The sequence below is a fragment of the Excalfactoria chinensis genome, chromosome 6, assembly GCF_039878825.1.
Source record: "Excalfactoria chinensis isolate bCotChi1 chromosome 6, bCotChi1.hap2, whole genome shotgun sequence".
Taxonomy (NCBI): domain Eukaryota; kingdom Metazoa; phylum Chordata; class Aves; order Galliformes; family Phasianidae; genus Excalfactoria; species Excalfactoria chinensis.
Window position 1 is genome coordinate 34,038,201 of NC_092830.1, and position 17,748 is coordinate 34,055,948.

At 42.5% G+C, this 17,748-nt stretch overlaps 1 protein-coding gene across 1 annotated transcript in view; it reads left to right on the plus strand.

Moving 5' to 3' along the window:
• The window catches only part of DMBT1 (deleted in malignant brain tumors 1), a 43,932-nt gene extending 27,145 nt beyond the window's left edge, over positions 1-16,787 (plus strand). The window contains exons 14-24 of the mRNA XM_072340964.1: positions 201-373; positions 833-1,221; positions 1,782-2,053; positions 8,671-8,982; positions 10,010-10,321; positions 11,572-11,595; positions 14,092-14,115; positions 14,900-15,211; positions 15,815-15,838; positions 16,171-16,482; positions 16,685-16,787. Coding sequence (XP_072197065.1) covers positions 201-373; positions 833-1,221; positions 1,782-2,053; positions 8,671-8,982; positions 10,010-10,321; positions 11,572-11,595; positions 14,092-14,115; positions 14,900-15,211; positions 15,815-15,838; positions 16,171-16,482; positions 16,685-16,698 — 2,168 coding nt within the window. The 3' untranslated portion in view covers positions 16,699-16,787. The remainder of the gene's footprint in view (positions 1-200; positions 374-832; positions 1,222-1,781; positions 2,054-8,670; positions 8,983-10,009; positions 10,322-11,571; positions 11,596-14,091; positions 14,116-14,899; positions 15,212-15,814; positions 15,839-16,170; positions 16,483-16,684) is intronic.
• The last annotated feature ends 961 nt before the right edge of the window (positions 16,788-17,748 follow it).

Sequence of the window (17,748 nt, forward strand, 5' to 3'; positions counted from 1 at the left end):
AGCTTGTTATAGATTCTGTTTGCAAAATAAACATGTGCATGTATTTAAAGATGTAAGGGAAAGGAAGTGATGTGTGCAAAATATTCTGGGTTGGTATGTGAGCTGCTTTAAGTAAAAATCAGCATTTGATTCAATTTCAGCCTTCGATCATTAACCAGTTTCTTAATTCACAAATATATCAAATCTTCTTCTTCCACCAGCCCTTATGTGCTTGCCAGACTACATGCATGCAGTGGTTAGCAGGGACTATCTCCAATCCCAGGGCTACAATGCAGAGGGTGTCACCCTGAATGACACTGGCTGTGAACCAATGTTCACATCACGTGAGGTTGTGTTCAACATTCCCTACGACAGCTGTGGGACGACAAGAGAGGTATGCTTATAGCCCTGCACTGAACTGCAGGGCACACTGAAATGAGCTGTGAAAGGGCCACTGTGGTCCTCGGTGCTAATAAGTGCAATGATACCTGTAGGTTAAAAAGCTTCAGTATTCTTTGCCTCGTGGAATCCTTGTGCTTAATAAAAATGAGTTTCTAGGGAGGAAATGCATCACTGCAAGTGCCATTCAGGTTTGGGGTGATTGTGCATTTCATGGTCAGTGTACAGAAGTGCAACAATTTGGCTCTGCTGTGAATTCAGAAGTTTTTCTCCACTAATTTCTGCTTAATTAAATATCAGCAAGTTTGTTTACATCTGAGCAGAAATGACTAACATTAAGCTTAGTTCAAAGAGCTTAAGATGAAACCACCCTTTTAATTGCGTATTGCTTTATCAAAGCTTAGAATATGGAATGTGTCAGAAATGCAGTTTCTCATTTTAAATTACATTACAGGAAAGCAATGATACGATCAACTATTCCAACATGATCAGAGTTATCTCTTCTGGGCACATAATAAAGAGGAAAAAGGATCTCCAGTTACATATCAGTTGCAAAATGCTGCAAAACACGTGGATGCAAGTGATGTATGTTGCTGATGATACTATAGATGTGAATGAAAATCAGTTTGGAAGATATGCTGTGAACATTACGTTTTATGATTCCTCATCATTCTTGCGGCCAGTGCGCGACTCTCCATACTACATTGACTTGAACCAAAATCTGTACCTTCAAGCTTACCTTCACAGCTCTGACCCAAATCTGATGATGTTTGTGGACACATGCGTGGCATCACCCGATCCTCATGACTTTAACACTCTGGCCTATGATATAATCAAGGATGGGTAAGAGCTTTCTCAAGTCATTAGATGTGTAGTTGTCATTTCCTTTCTGTATTTCTTTTAAAAGAATAGAGACAGTGTGAACTGGTTTCGGTGAACTGGACTGTTAAGGGGGTTCTTTGATTATTTTTATTTTTATTTTTACATCCTAGGCCTAAGAAATGAAACTTAAACCTTAGTAATATTTTGTTTTGCTGGCTTTGTCTCTGTCCTATATGCAAAACTCAGTGAGCAGTGGGATGGATGGATGAGATGGTGAAAACTGGCAGCAGAAATCTATTGTCATAGACATTCATATTTTAGTAAAACCTGCAGAGCCGTGTCAAGTGCCAGGACCATTTGTTGTGCCTCATATAGAACTGACATTGAGCAAGGAGCCCATTCTCTCCCCTTCACCACTTGCCATACTTCCTGTTCTAGCTTCTCAATAGGACTTGGATATATTTAGATACAGTCCAAAAGTTGCATTATTTTTGTTCTCAGCACCTGGTTGGTGTTTTAATTTGCTGTATTTTTGAAGCAATGCGTGCATATATCCACAAAGTCTCTTTGTTTCCTTCCAGATGTGTCAGAGATTCTTCCTATGCCACATACTACTCCCCCTACAGCCACTATGCACGCTTTAAGTTTAATGCCTTCGAGTTCATCAACCGCCACACGTCGGTCTACCTGCGGTGCGAGCTGGCGGTGTGCAGGCTGGGTGACTACTCCTCCCGCTGCTACCAGGGCTGCCTGAGACGCTCCAAGAGAGAGGCAAGCTCTGCCCAGGAGAAAGTAGATGTCGTAGTCGGACCACTAAAGCTTCGAGAAGGAGATGCTCAGAGCAGGAATGCTGGTAAAGTCAAATTTATCTCGTATTTACTCTAAGACTGCTTAGTTGTTCATGTAAAAAAGCCGTAGCTCTGTTCGTTTCTGACATCTGTCCTTGAAATCTGCTCATGTTAACTTCACCGTAAACAGAAAGGGATTGCTTGGCTCAGTTGTCACAGAATCATAGAATCACAGAATTATAGAATGGTTGGGTTTTAAGGGATATCAAAGGCAGGTAGAGTTGCCAGCTGCTAAGTACATAGAACCCTGTCTACAACACCCTTCTTCTTTCAACACCTCACAAATTATTTCCACCTGCATGCATGAAAAATGATAACTGCTTTGGTTGTCCCAGAACAATAGCCCAAGGTAGTGCCATAATTCCATTGGACTAATTTTCTCCAATCTGACTGTGTAAGCTGATTGCCAGCTCTGCTCCTGAAAAGCACATTCCCAGTTTTCTTCAGAAATGTTTAATTCCTTCGGTTGTCTTCTGCTCATGAAGCTTGCTTAGTCGTCATCCTTGCTACCAAAAAGCCTGTTCAAAGGGCAATGAAATCAGAACTTCTCTTCTGGCTGTGATCTAGGAAGCATCCCTTTTAGCACAGCAGCTCCTTGTGCCCTGCTCCTTGGAACCACAACACCAAATGCTCCTCTCTTCTCTCACAGGACTGGATGTTTCCATGCCTCCTCCCAACGCAGTTCCCATTGCAAGTAATGTGCTTGGGCCTCTCACTGCTGCTGTTGCCATCCTGGCCATCGTTGTCTTCGTTCTTGCTGGCTTTCTTCTGAGGCCTGCAATGAAGAAACCGCTTTTACAGAGAATAATGTGAAACAAAGGCCAATTAGGAGACAATTTCATACTGCAAGCCACCAGAATGCTTCACTGACAGCAATCACATATGTGTCATTTGTAAGAAGCTGTGATGGAATGAACCTTAGCCTGTTACAAGCTCCAAAATGACTTTGTAATCCTAACTCCTCTTGAATGATTTAAGAATGATTTCAACAATCATTGCATGAGCTGCTTGGTGCAGTCATTTTGTCATTTTTCTCCTTTTTATTTATCTCCTCGCATCCTCTCAAGAACATTCATCAGATACCTTAAAGTGTTGTCAGCTGAAGAAAAAATACAAATGAGGCACCAATAAATACTTCAAGGTTTATTAAAAGAGAGGAAGACCTAGTCCTGGGAGAAGAAATATGCCTTTTGGTGTTGCAGCTGTACCCTGTTCTAATTGTTTGAAGCATTGTTTTTAATGCTAAATTTTTCCCTGGAACAATAGTAGATCTGTGCTTATTTATAAAATGCAGAGATTTTTAGGCTGAAGAAATCTGTTTCACAAGGAATGTCACCTAAAATCAAAGGAAGGAATGTTTACAAAGCAATAATTCACTATTTTGGTTTCAAATTAATGTGATTAAAATACAAATGAATACTTTGCTGCGTTGAGGAGTGTGGTCTGTTGGATGAAAATTTGCCAAGCAAGTGCAAGTTTACAATTTCTGCCCTTAGGAAGACAGAGAGTGGGCTGGGGATGCCTGATGGGGAAATGCCCTCTGTTGGTTGCCCACCCTGAAATCTTCCTGACAGATTTTGCCCAAGTCTTCCAACACCTCCATTCAGCCTAGGCAGTCTCTCCTCTTGCTCAACAGGGCTCACAATTTAAACTGACATCACTGTGGAAAAGCCAGTGCTCCAAATGCTCCCTCTCAATTTTCACTCTTGCTGTTCAAGCCCATTAGTTCTTGCCCTCTCTTTCTTGGCCATGAGAACAAATTCTCTCACCTTTCTCTGTAGTAGGTGCATTTTGTTGATGCTTTTCCATTCCATTTTCTGTTCTCTACATCAAAGAAATCCAAATTAAAGAACACTGAGCTGTTAAAGGTGTTTTGTTTGCGACATCTGAACTGCACAGTCTGATCTAAAATCTTGTCAAATCATTTGGAAGCCTTCCCACTGACTCAGTGGCTTTTGGATACAGCCTAAACCAAGCAAAAAAAGCTGTAAATCTCATTCAAGAGATTGAATTTCAACCAGAGGACTTTTAAAGCCTCACCCAAATGTCATTTCAACATCGAAAGAAATCTCACACCTGCTTTCCACAAGAAATAACCTTGCTCATTTTTTAACATTTTTGGATGCCCATCACCAAAATATATATATATATATATATTACTTCTTTTTTTTTCCCCTTGCAATTGTTTGCTTTGTGGTTGTGACTTCTCTGGACTTACCTGGTCCCTCTGAGTGTGTAGCATACACTCATCAGCTAGACTGAAACGCTGAAACAGCCAAATCCTACATAAGCATTTACCACTGGTGCATGAAAACATAATGCAGTGCTTGGGATTTTTGCCTTTTATGTCTTAGTTGAAAATACAAGGAATTAAAACCAAAATGCAAACTAAAACTGTTTATTTGACCTCTTCGGGGGTGCTGGTGATCTGCTTTGTGTGGGTCAGCGCCACCACAATCCTGTGGTGCCTTTGTTCAGATGAGCTCCCTGGAGGTGGCAGTTTGCTCCTCCTTCAGAGATGACCAACCAACCATCACTTGGAAGGCTTTTGCTCTGATGACTGTCTGACTTTGGTATTAGTTTACTTAATTTTTACCTCGTGTTTGTCACTCAGTGGCATGTACTCAACCATGCAGTCTGTTCTCATGCGTTCAACCAACAACCGCACCACCAACTAAACATTTTTGCAGCTTCATGCTGAAACGCGAATATCAACCTCTACAGTGTGATCTGAGCTGGAAGAAGATAATTAATGGGAGAAGAAGATAAATAGGGTACATCCCACATCACTAGAAGTGCGCATAGACCTGATAAGCACATAACAATCCCCCAAGGTGGCATTTGGAGATGTTTCATGGAGAGAGGATGGAGCCATAGCAGTCTGGGTTCTTGCCAGTGTGATTTTCCCAGTGCAATCACGTAACCTATGTGACCAGTTCTGGAGTTAAAGCAAAACCCAGGAACAAAACTTTCGTTTGCTTGTTTGTATGCTAAATTTCCCGTGCTTTGCTCTCCTGTTTATCTTTCTATTCTAATTTTGGAGCATGAAGAAGATAATACGACTCTGTAGGCCTTCTTCCCAGGAATGTATTAAGAAAATATTTATAAAAGGGTATAAATAAACACTGTTTTGCTTCTGGATCCCATAGCTAGCAAACAGATCCTTTTCCCAGTTGTTATTAACAAATCCCCAAGTTCTGTAGATTGAGACTTAGAAGAGCTAGTTCACTTTTGTAGGATATGGGTGAGAACCACAGTTTTTCTTGTTTTCATCACTCTCTCCCCATGCCTCTCCACACAGGCTCACAGACATCATCGACACCAGCCTGAAATAAACAATTAACCTTCATCTCATGGTTTCAACTCAGGTATCTTTTAATACCCGAGATGGAACACTTGCACTAAATTTCAATTAAATAATTAAGCGAATGTACTGCACGGATCGTTTCCACTTGACTGATCATTTGGAAAAGTTCTACCAGACACCAACAGAGCTTTTTTTAAACAGGATTTTGCTAGAATCCAAACACAATTTTTTTCAGTTTCTGTCAAACTTCTTCTGCTAAAGGGACAGCTGGTTTTCCTGATTTATTCATTCTTTATTTCACTTAAAGCTTGCTCTTACTTTTATTTATTTTGGGCAGTTTATATCTAGCTGAAATTCTGAATACTGAAATTCTCACAGCAGTTTGTGTATTTTGGGAGACTTTCTATTTCAGGCTCAAGAACTATGACATGAAAAACATATTTTCACAAAGTCATGCTAAGCTGAGGAAGCCCAGCTAGGTCACTGTGAGTGACATCTGTTTTCATTAGTTGGAATAACACTTGGATCACCTCTTTTGCCCTGAACCGCTTTTTGTACCCATCCAAGCAGTTTTTAACTTGTTCTTTCTCAAAGAAGTGAATTAGCCACAAGCTGTAAAGTGGAAATGACTTACATAGCCACTGCTCTGAAGAAGTCTGAACGACTGTTGTCTTCTTTCTCCTGTTTATTCTTTCAGTTTTCATAAATTGTATCTTTGGGGAGAGGGCTTCTCCCTTCCTCCTTTTTCTTTATGAGGGGTGGGATTGTAGAATCACATAATCTCTAAGGTCCCTTCCAACTCGCACGATACTATGATACTATGATGATGATAATATCCCAAGTTGGAAGGGACCCACAATGAGCATCTAGCCCAACCCTTGGCTCCACACAGGACCACCCAAACCCTATGTCTGACACTGGTGTCCCAGTGTTCCCCGAGCTCCTGCAGCTTGGGACCAAGCCCCCTGCTCTGAGCAGCTGTTCCATGCCCACTGCCCTCTGGGGCAAAGCCTTTCCTCGTCCCCCATCTTACACAGCAAATTTTCACAGAATCACAGAATTATTAAGGTTGGAAAAGACCTAAAAGATCATCCAGTCCAACCATCACGTTTTAAACTCAACTACTTCATGGTCTCTGTGGACAAGGTAGCCACAAGTTGTCACTTCTCCCATAAGAAAGTTTCTGTTTACAAATTACAAATCCAGGGGGACAACTTCCTTAGTTAGCTCCCTTACTATCTGTAGCAAGATCATATCATCAAGGAATTTTAGGAATCTCCTGGAGCTGTTTGTAACAGCTGAGTGGTATTCCCTGTTAAAGTCTGGCAGGTTGAGGTCACCAGCAAGGACAAGGGTGGCTGATCCAGAGGTATCCCTTCATTCCTTAAAGAGTAGTTCTTTGGTGCTGTCACGATGGCTGGGTGGCTACAGCAGACTCCCTCCCCGTCCTCTGGCTGTGTTCTCCGTAGACGTAGTCATGAGAACCTGCCAAGTGTAAGGGAGTTTTATGTAGACGTGTGAGTAACTAATCAGAGCAGACAAAATACACATATTTTAAACAGCTTCACTCAGATCAGTGCTGTCTGGTAGCCTTAGAAGCTGCACAAAAGCCCATGCATCAGGCTGGGGTGTCTATATCGGTCCCCATGTTTGTAGAAGATGTCCCATCTTCTTTTTCCTTTCCCATCTTTTTCCTTTCTTGCTTTTACACTATTCTTTATTCTTGAAAACACTGCAGATAACTTTCTAATATCTGTTGGGATCATGTTATTGCATATCTCCCTTGTCACTTCTGCTTGTTGCTTGCCACAGGCTCAGAAATCTGACTGTGAAGTCCCAGATGCAGGACGACAGCCAAAACCTGCTGCTCCCTTTTCTCTTCAAGCTCCTGGGCAGCCTAGGAAGTGCATTTCTGGAAGCTCCCCTTGTGTGTGTCAGGTAAACACTCACTGTGAGCTGTGCCAATGTGGAACAAGCCTTCTTTGTTTCATAAGAGTTTGTTGGATGTCTGTAAGGAACATAATGTGGAGAAAGACAAGTGCTCTTCTCTCTGCCAAGCCTGAAGGGTTCAATCCAGGAATCACATGAAATGCTTCCCAAAGGCTGGGTAGGATGGTGTCTAGAAGGATGCTAACAGACCAAAATGAAAATTAATAGTTAAAATGCCCAGTAGCTTCTAAAATACAGTCTGAAGGGATGACTGACAGTGCATTTCGAAAGAAAGCCTATTTTTTCCAGCAGATAATGCAGCTTACTGCTGCAGTAATGCAGGCTGCAGGAGCATGGAGGGCACAGCCTCCATCAGTGCTCCAAGCAGAGCCACACAGCTGTGGACACCTAGTGTAGATGTGAGAGGATGAGAACACAGCAGCCACCTGCTTCCGCTTTGGGACAAGGAAAAAATGGAGATGTGAAGAAAATCTGCCAGCATTTTTTGCTTGGTTTCACTGATTTTCTCCCTGGCTGCACACAGCTGGTTCCACTTGAGCCATTGGGTCTGTGAATGGGAGGGTTTAGCCAGTATGTCCAGAGAAGAGAAGGGATTGAAATGATAAGGTGATCAAAAAATCAAGCTACTGCAAACAAAGTCCTGCCAAAAAAAATCAAGGGAATGTTTTTAAAAGTTAAAAGTATCCCTGTTGTATGAAAGCACTAATTTACCCTAATAAGATCAGGCTGGTCAAGCTGCAGAACACACCCCTTCAAATTTACGTGCTTATAAATTCTGAACCTGGTTTTATCAGCACAATAGGGATCCCAGACAAAATGGGTTGCATGCTGACCATTGTGTGGATGTTACTGCTGCTTGGAGAGCGTCTGCAGGGGTCAGGTACTGTGTCTAATGCTCTTCAGCCCTACCTCCCTCTCTCGTGTTTGCCTCTAAAATGATTGCACATTTTGTAGCCTGTCACAAAGCCCATTCTAAATGGAAATATCTTGGGAGTTAATAGGATTGCAGGGCTGGTGATGCTATTCAAATATGTTGGGTGTGTATTTAATGCAACATAGAAAGCATATATTTTGTTGTATTTTAATGTACTGTAGGAAAAAAAATGCATAGGACAAATAATTATTTTTTTTCATTGCACTATAAGGGCTTTGATAAAGTATAATGCATTGAAAGAGGACATGAGCAAGCAGGTAGGAGCTTTGGTAAATGCACGGTGAGCCGCACACAGGTGTCAGGTTTGACACGTCACTTGAGGATGTGCTCTTTGGAAAGCTGCTGTAGAGCATTCCCTCTTGTTTCCTTATGGCCCCAAAGACATGGCAGCCGCTCTAACAGTTGATCTCATTTCTTTTTGTCTTCCAAAGAACCGACCCTGAGGCTCGTGAATGGGCAGAACAGATGCCAGGGCCGCGTTGAACTATTTTACAGTGGAGCATGGGGAACAGTTTGCGATGACTCCTGGGACATGGACGATGCCAACGTGGTCTGTGCTCAGCTCGGGTGTGGACGGGCCACTGATGCTGTGGGGGCAGCCCAGTTTGGTGAGGGCACAGGAGACATCCTGCTGGATGAAGTGCAGTGCCAAGGGAATGAGGCTCTCCTCTGGCAGTGCTCCCATGATGGATGGCTCAACAACGACTGCCTTCATCAGGAAGATGCTGGTGTCATCTGCGCAGGTAAGCTGAGATTTATTGTCATCAGTGATCAGTAATGGTTATAAGTATAAACCAGAATGAGGTCCGGGTGCTCAACAAATGGCAGCTGAACTACCAAGTCTTCATCAAGCTGTACAGGACATCCCCCAAACTATTCCTCTGTATTTCAGCAAACACTTCTTAAGAGAGCACTAAAACCCACCCATTACCTTTCACATTCTTAATCTTCAGTTAATTAACTCAGTTACACAGTTATGTCTTCTTCTTTCTGTAGAGCACAATGCCATTCTGAGACTTGTCAATCTGGCCATTCCCATTGCTTCCTAAGTAAAGGATGAATTCAGCTGATTATTCCTAAGATCACTGAGAAAATAACCAGCTATTTCCACATGCAGTGTGAAATAGGGTCTTTCATGAGACATTGCTTGATGTGAACATACAATGCCTTTTAAAACACAGCTTAGCTTATATAGACAAAATCCCAATGTGCTGAGGGTTGGTTTTGTGTTGTACAGCAGTGTAGATAAAGAGAAATCTTTTCTGCTCACTTTGTTGAGTGCAAGTTTGTTAAGAAAGTGATCTTTCTCACTCTGCTCTTTCTTTTATTTCAGGTTCTTTGATGTCTGAAATTCCTGGTAATTTTCATCCCATCTCTTCATCCAGTTTGCTGACTATTTCGTTTCACTTAGTGTAGTCATTTAGTATATCCTATGAGGAAGTATTTACCTTTGTCACGGTATCCTTTTGATGTATGTATATCAAACATTTCTGAGTATGCATCCCCACAAGTTTGTAACCATATCATACATTACTCACAACCTCTCGTGTTAGGAATATGCTGTATCTTCAAGTTTTTCGTGTGGTCATATCAATTAAATTCCACAACTTTTCATTAAAAAAACAAAAGTCGATAAATACTTTTGGCCAATCACCTGCCAATCATTTGGACAGTAATTGCTATTGTCTCACATATGTAACAGCCTACCTAAAACCTCACAATATGGGAGGATCCCTCCTCAATAACTCTTTCACTTTTATCTTTCCAAAGACGTGTCCCTGAGGCTGGTGAATGGGAAGAACCGATGCGAGGGCCGTGTTGAAGTCCATTACCAGGGCAACTGGGGCACTGTCTGTGATGACTCCTGGGACCTGCAGGATGCCCAGGTGGTGTGCAGCCAGCTGGGCTGTGGCAGGGCTGTTTCTGCCCTAGGAAATGCCAATTTTAGCCAAGGCTCAGGAGAGATCCTTCTTGACGATGTGCAGTGCAGAGGGAACGAGGCCTACCTCTGGGAGTGCCCCAGCAGAGGGTGGTCAGTCCATAACTGCGCACACGTGGAAGATGCTGGTGTTGTTTGCTCAGGTGTGTTTTATGTATTTATATACAATGTTCCATGCCATGGTCAGTCAGAGCATGAGGGACAGCCCTGTCCTGGCCACTATGCTCCTTGCCAAGACTGCTTGTCAAAAACTAGGCAGAACCTTCGTGTTTAAAGCAACTTTTTTTCACCTGTAGCATTGGTTCTGTTTGATACTTGCTCTTCCTTATTATTCAGCAGTGTATATTAGTGATTTCCACAGCAATTAACTACAAATTACCTGTAAATAAGTTGAAAAGTTGTACACTCCATAGATATGTCAGCCTAGGTTAGGTCTTTCAATGAAAATGGGATAACAGTCCAAGAGAGCTACCAAGTGGGGTACAACCATTTTCCAACTGCTTCAGTCCATCCGCCAGCATGTCCTGCTCCTTCTGGGACCTGGATGTTCCTTTCCTGTTGGTTATCGTGTAACCAGAAGGTCAGCAAACAGAGCCATCCCATGGAGAAGTGCCAGAGCAGGCACAGAGGACAGGTCCAGCCTGGTGTTGGTGGCACCTGGCACAGCTTGTCCCTGTGGACTCAACACAAAGGTGCCATTGTGTTGGAGATGGAACAAACAGTGGTCCTCATTGTCACAGTGAGTAATAGCCTGTTTGGACACCCATCAGCTGAACTCTGTGGCAATCTGCATTCATCCTGTACTGGTTAATAGCAATAATGCAGCACAGACTGCACTGAAATGCATGCTAGAAACAGGACTACAAAAAATCAGTACTCTGAACTCATGCATTATGAGAAACCCTTGGCCTTGACGTGGGAATCTATGTGCACTTCAGAGAATTCCTTGGGCCTTCAGTATTTTCCTTCTCAAATCTGAAAGCCATTAGAAGGGAAACATTGGCCACTGCTGGTCTCTTCCAGTTCCTCAGGATACTTCTACTCCCTAGTAAAATTTCCTCTGTAGCATTTAGATCAAATCCCTTGAATTTACCTTGGTTACCTTGGGGTTCTTTTCTAGTGATTACATTATCTCTTTTATAATATCTTTTACCACTAAACAGCTTTGTAAATTCATAATTCATATTTTCCCCTGAAGTCATTCACTTATATATTTCAGAATGGATCTAGCTTCTGTTGTAGACCTCTGTGACATTCCCCACACAAAGAGAATTATTCTGTATAGCATTATTCTCAGTATAACGTGCAATGTGACACTTCAGCAATAGATTCAGCTGTTACTGACTCAAAACTCCACCTAAAAATGAGCTACTTTTTGTTTTCTTGTTTGCAGCTTCCACAGGATCTGAAGTGACAGGTAAGTGAATTCATGTCCTTCTCTTTAATGTCCTCACGTTTTGATGTTTCAGAACTGGATTTGTACAGCTAAAAACATTTTAACTGAAAAGCCAGGATATTGCTGCCTGCATGCTGGATGGGACCTCCCTTTAAAATAGCAGACCCCCTTAGCACAAGTAACAAACAGGTGCTCAGCTTTCTTCTTCTGTTTAATACAGAATAAAGAACTCACCTCATTTATATCCATCAAAATGTTAAGTCTTGACAAACGAGACTTGGCTTTGTATATAGAGAGTTACATGAAGGTCCAAGCGTAAAGTTTGTTCAGATCATCAGTATTGTGGATCCCGTGTTGCAGAGCTTGAGTTATTCAGGGGTGTCACTGTCTTTGGGTGTAGTGGCATAAGGAGCATGGCCGTGTCCCAGGGACTCTGAAAAACAAGAGTTTCTAGGTAGAGTGGAAATGCATGTGCGCACCTAACTAGTGAAATGGGCCTGGCATGGAAATCTGTCTGTCTGCTGTCTACCACCTTAATTCCCCCTTACCAAAAAAGTATCATTTACATTACATGTCAGCTAAGGTTATGGAGTGCAGCTTACAGGCACAGGGCCAGCTGTGTCGACCACAGCTTTGCAAGAAAGGATCTGGGCTTTCTGGCAGACAAGAAGTTGACCGTGAGCCATCACTGTGCCCTTTCAGTGCTGCCAGCAGGTCAAGGGTGGCAGTCCTTCCCCTCTACTGAGCACAGGTGAGATGCACCTGTAGCCTCAGGTCCAGTGCAAGAGTGCGGCTTCCCTGTACAAGAGAGGCAGGGCATCCTGGAGCATATGTAGAATCACAGAATCATTAAGGTTGGAAAAGACCATTAAGATCGTCTAGTTCATCTGAAAGCAAGCCCAGCAAAGGGTGGTCAGGGGGCAGGAGAATGAGATGTGCAAGGAGTTGCTGAGGGACTTTGCTCAGTCTTGAGATTGTGAAGGGGAGAATTTGTTGCTGTCTACAATAACTTGAGATTATAGAGAAGACGGTGCACAGCAGTAGGTAGAAATCCCACCTTGATAAAAAAGAATTACTTCTTTTCCATGATATGGTCAAACAGTAGAACAGAGACCAAGAGGAGCGGTGGGATCTCCATCCTTGGAGATACTCCACACTCTCCCAAACAGGACCCAGAACAGCTTGCTGTGGGGCTAAAGCAGAGATCTCTGGAAGTCCCTTCTGACCCACACGAGCCTCTGACTTTGTCTTACAATGAAGGTTCAGTGAAACTCTCTTTTTTCTTTCAAAGACATGTCAGTGAGGTTGGTGAATGGATGGAACCAGTGTGAAGGGCGTGTTGAAATCCTTTACAAAGGAGCCTGGGGGACCATTTGTGATGATTCCTGGGATATAAATGATGCAGACGTTGTCTGTAACCAGCAGGCTTGTGGACATGCTGTATCATCTTCAGGAAATGTCACCTTTACTCACGGCCCGAGATATATTGTCATGGATGATGTGCAGTGCAGAGGGAATGAGAACTACCTGTGGGAATGTTCTCACAGGGGGTGGTGTAGAGAGGAGTGTGACAGCCGGCGCGATGCCAGCGTCATTTGCTCAGGTACACACTGATATATTTGCTTTGTTGAGAAGAGAAATACTTGGTTTAATTTCAAGTTTTGTCAAACTGAAAATCACTCTCCTGATCTCGAACATTTTTTCTCAGCAGAGTCGTGGTTCTGTTGCTGGAAAGAGAATTTCCCTTCTTTTCTTACACAGTCAAAATTTGTTCTTGCGATCTTCCATTCAGTTGAGCTTCAAAAACTTTTAGAGCGTTTTAATCAGTGTCGCTCAGAATGTATCCACAGCTTCTGTACTGCCGTCATGTTATTTTAATCACCTGTAATCCATATTAACCAGTTCAATTTGCTTGCTACCAGACTAGCAAGAAGCACCAGAAAATAATCCCGAGGCACATTCTGCCCTTACAGAACCAACGAGCTTTCACATAGGAGACTTCTCACAAGCTTAAGGTCCTAATCCCACATGCCTTTCCTTGACAAAGCTTCTATTGAGTGCTGCAATCTATTTATTTGAGTAAGATAATCAGGACCAAATCCAAAGGTGTAGAGTCATGACTTACAGTCCAGGGGCAGGAAGCAAGAAGGAGAAGGAACCAGAGCTTTGCTAGATCCCCCTGAAGAAAGATGTGCTTAGACTTTTGTCAGTCTTAGATCCTTACCTAAATTTAACCTTGGAAACTTACTGCCTCTGTTAGATGATATAAGAGTGTCCAAAGTTCTATCCTAATGTCCATAGGTTTTCAAGTTGCTGGCAAGGAAAGTCATATTGCAATCTCATGTCTCACCATTTTTATTATCTTCTGGAACAGGTTATTTAACCAGTCGCTGAACACTTTCTGAAACAAAAACAGACATTGTAAAGAAGAAAAAAAGAAGAAGCTCTTAAAAATTAATTACTTTTGGAAACATTGATGACTGAAATGTGCATTTTTTCTGTTTCTTCCCATCACAGCTTCTACAGGAACTGAAATACCTGGTAATTTCAATTTCATACTTACTCGGTAGTTTCTATCTAGGATTTTCTAAAGCATAAGTAAGTTCTTGCTAAAATGACTACAAATCATGTTCTGACTTGGACTTTTGGAGCTTGAAAAAGTCTTTACTGGAATCCATGGTTATATGAAAGAAAAGGTATTGGATTAATCAGTATTTTAAACATTCCATCAGTTGGATGGAGCTACATCACACACACACACACACAAAGACCATTTTATTCCATGCTTTAATAAAACTTTGAGCCCTTTAAATGATATTAAAACACAAGGAGAAGAAGTTATATGGTTATTAGAAAGTCATGGCCCTGTTGTGCTGCTTTGGCTTGATTACCCCCATTTCTTGGTCAACTCCATTTCTATGAGTAAAACTTTGATTCTGCTCTACTGATTATAATGTACTGCCATTCATGAATTGATAGATAAATGCCCATTAGTGTTTATTTAATGCAGGTTATTTCTTCCATTGCTATTAATCCCATCAGAGGAATTAAAATAGGAATGAAAACCTGGTTTAGGCAACTGTGAACACTGCCATGCCCTGGCAGCAAGCCTTGGTGAACCAGGAAACAGCACAAGTGCAAACAGTGACCCGAGGTCAGCTGGCACTTATCAGTGCTGTCCTCACCTTCACTGGGGAGGAAAGGCCACAACAGAATACAATAGCCAGAGCAACACGTTGAATCAGCTCCAGAACTACTCCTGAATTTTAACTTTGCAGTTGGGAAGCCTTTAGACTCTTATCTCCTTCTCTCTTCTTTTTCACAGAGGTGTCCATGAGGCTGATAGATGGCAGAAACAGATGCGAAGGGCGCGTCGAAATCTACTATAAGGGAAGCTGGGGGACCGTATGTGACGATTTCTGGGACATAAATGATGCGCGGGTCGTGTGCAGGCAGCTGGGATGTGGAGATGCTCTCTCTGCACTGGGAAAAGCACATTTCAATCCAGGGGCAGGGGAGATTTTCCTGGATGATGTGCAGTGCCATGGAAATGAATCCTACCTGTGGGAATGCTCTCACAGAGGATGGGCCACACATAACTGTGGGCACAGAGAAGATGCCGGTGTGCGTTGCTCAGGTACAAGTGGAACGGTTCTATTTATTTAAGTAAAACTCTGCATTGTGTAAATTGAGAATCTTAGCAGCAGCCTGAGGCAAGGGTAATAGCAACAAAGATGGCAGAGCTGCAATTAGACACATGGTGAGGCAGAAATCAAGAAATCAGCTGCCTCTCTCTGTTTTCCTCCATGTATCTTCTGGTCTGGGATGCTCAGAAGATGTCTCTGGTGGTCAGTCAGTGACACTAATGTGAGTGCAGAGAGAAGGAATGTTGCTTTTTATGCAGGATGCCAGGAGAGGAAATACTTGGTGGCTTGGTAGACACTTTGGGCTTCGCAGGCATGGCACTCCCACAAGAATTTGTTTTTAGAAGCCATTCATAAAGAAGTAAATCTTACTCTATCTTTTCAACACAAGTTAAATGTTTTCTTGATTAAGGTAATTAAAGATAGTACATAAACAGTAAGTTAGTTTTAGAACAAATCAGACATTATAAGAGACTTCTACCAGGTAAAGCAAAGTTTTGTTTTGCGTTTGTTCTGCTGCTGTTGATAATTATTTCTTCTGAGATACAACTGAAGCTGCTGAAATGAAGTTTTTCATGTTTATTCCCAATCCACAGCTTCCAGGGGAGCCAGAACACCTGGTAAGTCTTCTCATTTCTTTAACTGATCATTCTAAAAACTGGGTATCTACTGTCAAACACAGTTTGCTTTTGTTTGTTGCAAAGCCTTGGGGAAAAAGGTAACATTTGAGGAGAAGGGACAAGCTCCACACTGCAGCATTGCAAAAGGTGTAGGTGATTGTGGAGGGCTCAAGTGTTGGGAAGCCACTTTAAAGAGGAGTGTAAAGTTTGTACTTCACTGATTGAAAACCAGTCTGTGTCGGCACTCAACAAATCACACAGCAAGGAGGGAAAACATTGGACACGCTGTCAGAAATTCATTGTGATGTTTATTTCTGCTCTGTCTTTGCCAGAAGTAGCTCTGCGCCTGGAGAATGGTGGCAATCGATGTGAGGGACGTGTGGAAATGTTTTACAAAGGACAGTGGGGAACAGTCTGTGATGATCAGTGGGATATCAACGATGCTCGGGTTGTCTGCAGACAGCTGGGCTGTGGGCTGCCCATCTCAGCACCAGGAGGTGCCCAGTTTGGGGAAGGCTCTGGAGTTATTTTCCTGGATGATGTGCAGTGCAGAGGGAACGAAGCTTATGTATGGGAATGCTCCCACAATGGTCTGTCAAGGCATAACTGTGGCCACAATGAAGATGCCAGTGTTGTCTGTTCAGGTATGCTCTGCTTTGGCTTCTTCATTTCAAGAATCCCCCTTGATACAGATTTTGAAGTATAGCTGACAGTCATTAGGAGTTGAGCCCATGATGCAAAACCATTTCTTTCTCCACTGCTGTGGACTGAAAGAACTAACAAATATGGATCTCATACCTATTTCCCAGCTCATTTGATCACTTTTCTCTCTGGTTGTTCTTACAGGGCCTGCAGCATAAGGAGAGGAAATAAAGATGTGCATTACCTTTAAGGCTGGTAAACTGCTAAGGCATTATCATAAATAAGTAATAAACTCTTTCATTGCATGACACTGCTTACTACTCATCCTTCTTTTCTCCATACCCAGTCTCTAATTGCATTATTTGTCCAAAATGTCACAGTTAAACAGGATATCTGCTTTTCCACACTGTGTTTGTGGGAAGGAGAGCCATCCCTTGCCAACCTCTCACTCAGCACACCTCCTTGGGGCATGTGGGGCAGGAGAAGGTGGCACTCCAAGATGTTCCACTGAAGCATTCCTTGTTGATCCCTTAATAGGTCCTATGCCTATTAAGTGACAAAATTAAGACCTCCAAAGGGCACTGGTGATACTCTGTGTGATTCCTGGTGATGGCACTTGCTGAGATAAAAGGGATTTTCTTTGAAGCTGAGAAAGATGTTGAGAAAAGTTTAATGAGATTATACCATGTAAACATCAAAAGAAGGAAAACCAACAAGAGAGTGGCAACAAGAAGTGCCAAGATAAGTAACCCGTGTTGACAAGGAGTGCAAGCCAATTAAACTATCTGGGTAACAGGATGAAATGACCTGTAGTTCTTCATGCAGAGCCAAGACCACTTGTACCCATTTACATTGGCATGGCTTTCATCTCTGACAAAGGTTTTCTCTCAGGAGATTCACAGTGGTTGATGGGGGGCTTCCAAAGACTGAATGGTAACACCTTTCTTTCAACACAGTGTCTCTGGGAACTGGAAGCAGTACCCAGCACTCAGTACTCAGCTTTGCCTACAAAAGAGGGCGTCCCATGTAAAAGTCCCACTTTGCTTTATGAAGAAATTTGACATAATTTTGGAGAACCCACTTGAAGGCTGTATTGTCAACGATGTGATTTATTTCAACCTGGCTTCGCCATTTCCTCCAGACACTCTTTAGTACACAAAAATGCATTTTGAAGCCTGCTGGAGTTGAATTTAGCAGAATGACTGGCAGAGAGGAAACTTGAAAAGCGAAAGAACTGAAAATCTTTCCTAACGTCTTCCCGCAGAGTA